We start from the raw sequence: 10,241 nt of genomic DNA, 5'->3' as shown, positions 1-10,241 counted from the left end.
AGTATATATTTGGCTCTCACCTGTTTGATAAATAAATTACTAAATTAAGGTGAGTAAATCAGAAAAGAAAGGGAACGGAAATATATTTATAAGTACAGTTAAGCAAATTTTCTTGGAGAAGACAAGATAGATGTGGATTATTTTTGCAGTATTCAGATTGGTTCCCCCATCATGTTACACATTACAGACTTCTATTTGTGTAATATTTACAGTGTTACCTTCAAAGAAAAATGCTCTTTACCTTTGAAGAGAAAGGCATGGTTAGGAATGAAGGAAAGGAACATTAGACGCACAAAATAGGACACTGGATGTGTTTGTTTTTGTGTGTAATTTGTATAGTCTAAGGTAACTGGGTAAATGAAACAACACTTTTATTTTCAACCTTCTAAAACCATGTAATTGCATACATCTAAATATAAGGGACGTGATTTCTGAGTGATTCTGACAATCTATACCTGCATCTCCACACGAGGGCGCACAGTGGTGGCCAAGCAGATTATGGTTATACAGATCAGTAGGCAGCTGAAGTTTCCCAGGTGCAGAAATAAGTTGCATGAATAACCTGCCTCCTCATTCGTGACCGTTCTCATCATGCTCTGAACAGAAGCACTTTGGTGGACTACCGGGGGCATATCTACTTTCAAGAAACATCTCTGGAAAGACTACGCATCCTCACCTAATTCTTTAGAATGTAACATGCTTGGCAGATAACTAACAGACAAGTAACTTCATACCTTTAGAGAATTTCCATACTATGGTGGGTACGGGATAACCCTCGGCTGAGCAGTTGAGGATGACGGCCTTGCCATAGATTCCATCCTGGTCCCGTGGCTGAACCACAAACTTGGGGGGAACTGAAAAGACAGAAATATCATCGGTAATTCAGACAGGATCGTAATTCATTCAAAGTAGGATTTTGAGAAATGGAACGACTTTAATAAATATTAAAATGCAAAGAATGTTTTATATATGGGAAATTAAAAAAACAACGTTTGCAATTTGGGACAAATTAGGGAAGCCACCTCAGGGCAGGCAATTTTTCTTATCTATATCCATGAGCTTCTGCAGATGGAAGTTACTTTGCCCTGGAGAACACTAGACTCTTGAGTGTGGGAATTGGACTATAAACCAGAGGAGCGTGACTTCCTGTTTTTGACTTGTGTTATATGGACGATCTCCAGGAATCCACTCCATGGAAAACAGAATCAAAACCACGGTTTAAAGGAAAGAGAAAACATATTTGCTCATCAAAGAGTAATTATCAAAGTAAGTATTTCTCTTGTGTGTGAACTGCTCAAAGTGTTTGATACCTATTCTTATTGAAATAGGAGGAGAAGGGAGAATTAAAAAGTGCTCCCTAAAGCCAGTTAGGAACACAACATACTATTGAACTTTTCCCAGAATGCTGACGAAGATACATAGGCCATCATTCTTGATGTCAGCATCCTTCAGGGGGACTGTGGCTAGCTGAAGTAAGGTACCACGATTGCCTTCTAGTGTACCTCTAACAAAAGCAGATTAAGTAGCTACTTATTTTGGTGAGTGTTATGAGATGCTGGAAAATAATCCCTCCCTATGTGAAACATAAATGTGTACTTTGTTTAAAACATACTTGTAGAGAGAAAGCAAATGCTTCAGGTTAAGTTATTGTGATTTTAAGAATATTTGAGTCTTAAAGAGAAAATACAGATTCTTCTATGAAAGGGAGCATCTAAAGATGTTAGAATCTTGAGATCTTTTTCAGCAGGTCAATGGTTAATGATGGAATGGGCTTTCAATGAGGCAGTCACAGGATTTCATAGATGAAATGGATTATGTTCCATATATTAGACACTTAGGAAGTGTGGGTGCTTTTCCTCCCCTTTCCATAACTCCCGAGAAAGCCGATCTTGTCTGCTTTGTAATTTTCAGAATTCTTCACTTTGAGAGAGAAAAGCGGGCCTATGTGCTACAGACAGATAAGATTCCAGCCACCACAGGTAATGGACTGAGAGAAAGATGACAGTCGAGGTTAGCAAGGACCTTTGAAGCATTCGAAGTGATATGAGGAGATCACTCTGGACATAAAACAGCCAAGGAAAAGGGAACAATATCAAGACATAAGACGCATCTGGAGACGGAATCCACTGCTGTGTTTCTGGAACGGACAATAGAATGAAGGCAAGGAGTAGACAGCAAAGAGCTAAACGCTTGGGGTGGATCTCCAGCTCTGCTTCTTCTAGTTGGATAATCTTGTGCAAGTTATCAAACGTCGTTTGACTTTAATATCCTTATCAGTAAATGGGGAATAATGACAGCACTCATCTTACAGGACTGGCGTGGGGCTCGAATGAATTAACGTGATAAATGTTCTCAGAACAGTGCCTGGAAGACAGGAAATGTTGTGGGAGTGCCGTAGGAAGGCAGGTATGTTCGGCTTTAAATATAACAAACACCGTTCCCAACCTGCACATTAAACATGCTACACAGCCAATGGGTCTCTCCAATACTGCTTAACTAGGAAGCAATTTTACTCCATTTAGATGGTATTCTGAGACAAGTATATTCAGTAAAATGGAAGTATATTTAAAATATGGTGATCAGGGATGACTACTTCATGCTGAGAAAATTATTTCTAGGAAAAAGGCTAGAGATTTCATAGAATAGAGTTTTCTAGTAAAAATAATCAATCAACCTCAAGGATAAATTACAAAGTTTAAGACGTCATGCCAAATTCATTCTGCCCAGGTGGAAGGCAAATACACAGTCATCTACATTCTATGCTCTATTTGGCTCAAATTCTGCTCAGAGTCAGGAACTCCTTGTCAAATGGGCAGATAACTAATCTCTTGAATTTCCTCTGGAAGAATGTCTAATTATAATTGATCCATGACCACTCCCCTCAATTTGGTTCTAATCCAAAGGTTTGTCACTTAAAAACTGATCAAAGAGGTTTACATGGGAAATAACCATTGCCATATTGTAAGTATAAAGTAATTACAGACAGAAATGGCCCATAAAATTGAGAATTATGTTTCATATCCCCATCTTTTATCTCTTTGTATCAGGTACTGATGATTCTTGGAAAATGTAACACATTTCCTCAGATTCTGTTCATCTTCATTGCCACGTCCTAGTCATGCCGGGTAGACAGGTGTGTGGTGAAGTGCCACCTGCCCTCGGCTCATCTTGTTTCAGCACCCCTGTGATGGACAGTTCCATCCGCTTTGTCAGGCCACTCTATCCAGGGCAGGAGTCTCTCTTTGCTGATTCTGGGCCTTCTCTGAAGTCGCAAATGGCTACCTACCTTCACTGATGTAACCTCGTAATATGGGAGACAATCATACGCCACTGAAGGACAGAAGACAGGATAAATGTCCTGCCTCTCCACCCCCCAATCACATGGACAATTCTAAGGCGTGTTCTATGCTCGTGTTTCTCAAACAGCAGAGTCATCCAAAGAGCTGATTAAAACACAAACAGCTGAACCTCATCCCAAGAAATTCTGACTTGGTACATCTAAAGTTGGATCCAGGATCCTGCTTTGCTAATAAGCTCCTGGGTGCTGCGGAGGCTGCTGATCCAGAGACTACACTTTGAGAACGATGATTGCTCAGAGGGTTCTCACCCAGTCGAATGAGCCCCAGTTGCCCACAGAGCAACTAGCTTATTAAAACAACTTATTGGTTTTTCCTCCCTTTCTGATCTCATTTTTCCCAATTCTCTCATTCTGGGATCCAGGAACTGCATCTCAAATAAGTGATCAGCAGCAGCCAATGCCATGCCTCATACTCTGCTTTCAGAGGAATTCGACCTGAGACCAGGCTGATATTGGCCCTTATATGGGCTTCTGAATCAGCCTTCTAACTGGTCTACCCACCACTTACTGCCCACTTGACTCCATTCTCCACAAAGTGGCCTGAAGGATCCTTCCAAGACCCCAAATGATGACTGTGACTTCCCTGCTTAAAATCATCAGTGCATCTCCACTGTCCCTTGGTGCAGTCTACGCTCTCACAGCATCGTGAAGGCTCTTTGTGAAGTGGGTCCTTAGTCTCCAGCTTCTTCTCCTAAGAGTCCCTTCTCCCAGATTTTGTCCTGCCATTCTACAATCCTCTCTGTTCTTCTAGTCCTTGTAGGCACGCATGTGGCCGGGTCTTTGCACACACCTATGCACGTCTTTGCTTAATGAATTCTCATTTATTATTATTATGTATAGCTTAGCTCAAAGCCCACTGAGTCTAGGACACCTTCGATGGTGCCGTAAATGAGATCAAGTGCATCTACATTACTCTATGCTGCCCTAATATAGTCTTTATCACACTTGTTGCATTTGCTGGTCTAACTGCCTGTCTTCCACGTCAGGCTGTACATCCTGTGAGAAGAAGAAACATTCCTTTGTCACAGACCATGTCCCCAGCATGGAGGACAGTGCTGAGATATAGAAAGCACCCTGCAAATACTTGTTGAGGGGACAAACGAATAAATTGATATTATGACTCTAGTTTAGAGAAGAGGGAAATAGATTGGGTCCAAAGTATCATGGCTCAGTTAATAACTCAAATCAGAGTGAACCCAGCACTCAAGGTTCTTGAGCAGGATGGGCCAAGAAGCTCCGTCTGAGCAAAGACGGCAAAGCACCATAGGAGAATTCTGGCCAAAGTGACACAGAACTGCAGGTGGAAGGGCGCAGAGCCTTCAGGACTGTCACGGTTTGGGCCCAAACTTATGATGGGACCCAAAGACTCTGAATACTCTGCATTGCCCGGGAATATAATTCCCTAAAGTTGCTGGTTTCCTCTTTTTTAAATTACATTTTGGTTTTCTTTTGTGTCACACTTTATTTGGTATGGTACAGTGAGCGTATTTGCTGATATATCGGCTTCCTAGTCGAGAGACTTTCCCAGTGGAAGTGAGGTACGTTTACAACAGGACAGGTATTTTTCAATCTTAGGTGTAGTCTACTGTTTTATGTTGGGAATTCTTGGCTTCTCAGTAGCTATATTTCCAGAGAATGGATACAGGATTCCCTAGCTGTCAACAGGGCCAGGGATTCAGGTTTTCTGAAGGCAAAACAACTGAAAGACATTTGGTAGTAGCAGCTGGGTGTTGGTCGTCTAAATAAATATCGCCATTATCTACTGCATGGCATTTAGCAAAGATGGTAATTGGGCCGAGTCCAGGTAAGATTATGGCACTGGACGTGAAGGTCCCATGACTTCCATCACTCCTGGAACAGGTGACTTGGCTCCTGGCTTTGAACCTTCCCTCCTCTCTTGCCGAACTGGCACAGCGCCTTCCTGCTGTCCTTTGAACGCAGAAAACTCACTCCCGACACTGGCTCTTTGTCCTTGTTGGTCTCTCTGCCTGGAACTGACGTCCTACAGGAAGCTCTGTTGCTTACTCCGTTACTTGAGTCAGATTTCTGTTCACAAATCTCTCCAGAAAGGTTTATCCTGTCTGTCCTACCTATCAATCCTGTCCCTGTCCCTCTCAGTCCCCTTACCAAGCTGTATTTCAAATGATATCTGCCATTATTTCTTTCTTTCTTTTGGTCATCTCTCTCTTCCCCTGGAGTGTGAGTTTTATGAGGCAGAGGCTTGGTCTCTCTATTTTGATCGTGACTGTACCCCCAACACTCAGAATATCTGTTATAAAATAAAAGCTTCGTATGTATTTGTTGTAAAAACAAATGGATGAATAAGAAAAACGAAGCAGGATTACGGTCATCAAAAATTGGACCGATAAACATAGCAACGACACAGTGGCCTTTTATAATGTCTCTTTTCCTTGCCAGATAAAAGTCAACCGAAGGCCTTTTAGTGTATTTGTTTTGCAATGTGACAGCTCGTCATTAAAAGTCAGAAACAACGGATAGATCATAGGATATAAAGAAGTGCGAGAGAATCACAGATAAAAACACCATTGTGTTGGCAGCTTTCTCTCAGGGGTGCTGAACCAATAACAGGGACCCAAAGGCAGGCAGTTCTGTCATTAAGTTCAGTCCTTTCCCTTCAGATGGCTTCATTAACACCGAGGTCACTCAACTGAGCGTGCCATTACGGAGTGCGCCGGTCCACTGCCGGTGTAAGCCACGGCGTCCATGTAAGAGCTGAGAGTTGTTTTCTCTTTTTTCTCTCTCGTTTTCCTAATAACAGCTAATTTATTTTAATTTAAGTCTTCCTATATCTTCCCAATGACCTAGGCTATCAAAACATGTGCTAACCTTTACAGCGGCCCAAGGTCACATGACTGTGATATGAGAAATGACGAGGAATGGGGCCGCCCTGTTCGCTTTCCTCATATGCACTTTTCTACGCCTCGGCTCAAACGCCGTGGTTGTAGACTCCATCTCTCAAATGCAGCGTATCCCTACTTGCTGTAGTTTCTTCAAAAATCATTCTACTTTTACCTTTTTGGCTTTATTACCAAGGCTGTCATTCTAATTCGTCGCCCCATACTCGAATTACTCCATGACCTCTTCTACATGATGTGTCCTTAATTCCATTCCAAAGTCGCAGTTGAGAGGTGTCCAAATCATAATCAGGGGTGAGAGAAGGAAAAGGGGAAGCGAAGAAGCCAGGAAGAGTTCTGGGGGGTCCAACTTACAGGCCGGCAGGCCCTCCCGTGGCGTCCCTGTCCGCAGAACCACAGCCCATCCATGGCTCCTGCACTGGCCTCCAGCAAATCGGTTCCACGTCCAGCATCAAGCACGTGCGGTTCAAGGCAATAGGCAGATGGGCAGAGTAGGACTCTGGCGCAGCCTGTGTCTTAACTGGTGCTGTTTATCTCTCGCCGACTTTAGAAAATTTGACTGAATGCATCTGTCCTCTCGATACTCACTCATCGAATGGAGAATAATCGGAGGGTCGTGCTATCCGCCAGTGCCGAGGCCACAACTGCTTATGCCTTTGTGTTTCAAGTGTGGTCGCGTGTACCTGAATCTCGCTTTTGTATTAAGATCGATATTCTCTGCTTTTTAATTGGAATATTTACTCCATTTATATTTAATGCATTCATTGATGTAGTTGTACTCGAATCTCCCATCTACTTATTTGTTTTTCATTTCTTTCATCTCTTTTTTGTTACCCTTTCTTTTCCTAATGTTTTTATGTTTAATCGAATATATTTTAACGGTCCCCTTTACCTGTCCTATTGAGCTAATAGCTATACCTATTTGTTTTGTTTTTGGGAATTGCTTAACAGTTTATAATGTACATATTTAACTAGCAACATCTTTGTTCAGATAATATTACACCACTTCATGCATAAGGTCAGAAGAATTTTACAACAGTAAAAATCCATTTTCCTTCTTCCTATGTAACTGAGAGTCTGGATTTTGTTGTTTTGCTTTTAAGTATGTTGAGCGTTATTCTTCTGGTCAGTTAATTTGATAATGGAGAAGTTTTGTCCTGTCAAGGGTCTCTTGAGGCATTTTTTAGGGCTGGTTTAGAGTAGCTTTTATTTCAGGGCTAGATTAGTCCTACTCTTAATATGGCCTGTCCACAATTTTCACTTAATTCCTCACGTGTCTCTATTCCGGCTCATCAGAACTGTCATTTTTCGTCACTGTGGAGCCTCTGAAATTTGTTCATCTCACATCCTCCTGGTAGTTGTTCTCTGCTAGATTTCGTGGAGTCTCATAATATGCATGTGAAATGTAGTATTCAGCTATAGACTCAAAGGGAGCCTCATACAAATTTTTACAATCTCTTTTCGCCCAGCAAAATCTAGAGTCTCGATACTTCTAAATTGCTATTTTTTTTTTTCACTCAGCAAAATCACTGTTATCTCTCTGGGCTCTGCATCCCCTGCCGTGGCTTGGAAATTGCTCCAGGCAGAGATCTGGGGTGAATTCAGGCCATGTCACAGCATGTCACAGACCAGGTGAAAGTCACCAATGACCTCTCTTTGCATTTATTTTTTATTTATTTATTTTTTCTCTTTGCATTTAGAGAAAAAAATCAGACTTCTAAAATAGCTGCATATTCAAATTAACCAGGGTGCTAGGATTTGAACTGGGCTGCATATGAGAATCAACTTGGGGACTTTACAAATTACCGAAGCCTGGGTCTCACCTCCAAAAATGGTTATTTAATTAGCATGGGCTGCAATCTGGACATCAAGAATTTTTTAAAGTTCCCCATATAATTGTAATGTATGACAAACGTTAAAAATCATTTATGGGTGATTTTTTTAAAAAAGAATATAATGCCCCAGATTTCTGAGAGATGGATGTCCTCCCAGAGGTTATGATTTAAGCAGGACTAACTGGAACCAGAAAATAGTCATCAGTATTTTCTTAAGTCTCCCAGGAGAGTCTGTGGCGACATCCAGGCTGACCACGGCCCACACCACCTTGCCCTTGGCTGTGTCTCCAGTCGCTGACCTGTTTGGAAGCATCTTTCGTTTCTCGGGGTTTTATCACCTCGCTGGTGATTTAATGTTAACATCACAGGACCTTATTTAACCTGTCTGAAGAACAACTACATGGAGCCACGAGTCAGACAGCGGTCAGCTATATTATCCCTCGTGGCCAGGCTCACTACCAGCTCGTCTGACCTTGGCCCTGGTCCGAGCCCGGTTGCCTTTCCTGCGAAGGAGAGCGATACAGAGAGCACACGAGTACCTTTCTAGCTAGTATTCTGCTCTCTGACCTGGATCCTTCAGTCAGGTAACGGGGACCAGGTTGATGTCCTGCTTTGCCCTTTACAAATGCTATAGTGTCAGCTCTTTTTATAAGAAGACACTTGGAAACAGAGACTATATTGGTCCCCATTTTTATTTATCTTCAAAAAATGGGAAAACAAATTCACGTATCCCAATTCTTATACTCAAAAGTACAATGTAGAAGGAGAAAAAAAATGTTAGTTGTATCTTTAGTTTCTATTTAATTGAGAATATGTATTTTCTTAGTCATTCATTCAGGGAAAATCTTTTTTACAAATATAAAGCTGATTTCTTCATATAGATCCGTATATTTCACTTCCTTTTGTTGGCAAATAGATAGAACGGGCATCACTTTTCAGCCAGAAAGGAAGAACAGGTGTCATGGGGACAAGGTTTAAGGACTGAGGAAGGACGCTGGAATCTACTGCTCGAAAAAGAACCCGCCCAGCCCGATCGACCACCCCAAAGACAATGGAAATCATCCCCTCCTGATAATTACTCCCAGAGCCCATGTTTGGGGATTTTAAATGCAAATAATCACCCTAATGGAAATCTTTTTTAAAAAAACATTAATTAATTAAATTTTTTATGGTGACATTGGTTAACGAAATCCAAGTTTCAGCTGTACGCTTTAACAGTAAGGCATATATATGTTTACACTGTGTTCACCTCCCATAGTTAGATTTCTTTCTGTCACCATATATTTGACTCCCTTTACCCTGTTTACCTCCCCCCTCCTCTCTGGTAACCGCTAGTCTGTTGTCCACGTCCATGAATCTCTGTTCGTTTGTCCTGTTCACTTGTTGCTTTTAGGTTTATATCCCACATAATTAGTGATATCATGTGATTTTCAACTTTTTCTTTCTGGCTTATTTCGCTTAGCATGATTATCTCACGGTCCATCCATGTTGTCGCAAATGGCAGTATTTCATCTCTTATTATAGCTGAGTAATATTCCCCTGTATATATGCACCACAACATCTTCATCCAGTCATCTATCGTCAGACACTTCGGTTGCTTCCATGTCCTGCCACTGTGAATAATGCTGCTGTGGAAATCTGTAATTCCACGTGGGTACTTGGCAGTGTGGGCGAACGCTGTGCTGGGGGGCGGACGCAGACGCCTCTGGGGAAACCATGAGATCACAGAATACCCATGCTCAACGGACTTTCCAGAATGCCAGCTGCTGGCTTTCAGAAGAGAGTGTGGCCCTTGTTGGGAACTTGGCGACTCGAACAGAGATTCGAAATGAGACCAATGCACTGAGACTCCTGCCAAGTCTCCTACAAGTCAAACTACCCGTTTTTAATTTTTTCGTAATTATTACCACGTTTGCTTAATTTAATAAATGTTGCAATAGCGTCCAAAAATAATAACAGATGTAATGCTAAATGGAAGGGTGGGACAAAGAAAACCACATTGCTAAAACTAAAACAAAAAAATCTAAAAATTATTATTTTTTCACTTTGTCAAAAAACTGGTATACGGCTTTGACAAACATTATTTTCAAAAGCCATCACCTCCGTCTACGGCCATGCCACCCTGAACAAGCCCGATCCCGTCTGATCTCGGAAGCTAAGCAGGGTCGGGCC

At 41.8% G+C, this 10,241-nt stretch overlaps 1 protein-coding gene across 1 annotated transcript in view; it reads right to left on the bottom strand.

Moving 5' to 3' along the window:
• DSCAM (DS cell adhesion molecule) overlaps positions 1-10,241 on the bottom strand; it is a gene marked incomplete at its 5' end in the record, with an annotated part of 274,168 nt that overhangs the window by 222,452 nt on the left and 41,475 nt on the right. Inside the window, one exon of the mRNA XM_011375311.1 lies at positions 735-854. Within this exon, the coding sequence (XP_011373613.1) occupies positions 735-854 (120 nt within the window). The remainder of the gene's footprint in view (positions 1-734; positions 855-10,241) is intronic.

This window comes from Pteropus vampyrus, unplaced genomic scaffold (assembly GCF_000151845.1).
Source record: "Pteropus vampyrus isolate Shadow unplaced genomic scaffold, Pvam_2.0 Scaffold270, whole genome shotgun sequence".
Classification (NCBI taxonomy): Eukaryota; Metazoa; Chordata; class Mammalia; order Chiroptera; family Pteropodidae; genus Pteropus; species Pteropus vampyrus.
Note: the sequence above shows the minus strand (reverse complement) of the source record. Positions and strands in the feature narration are given on the sequence as shown.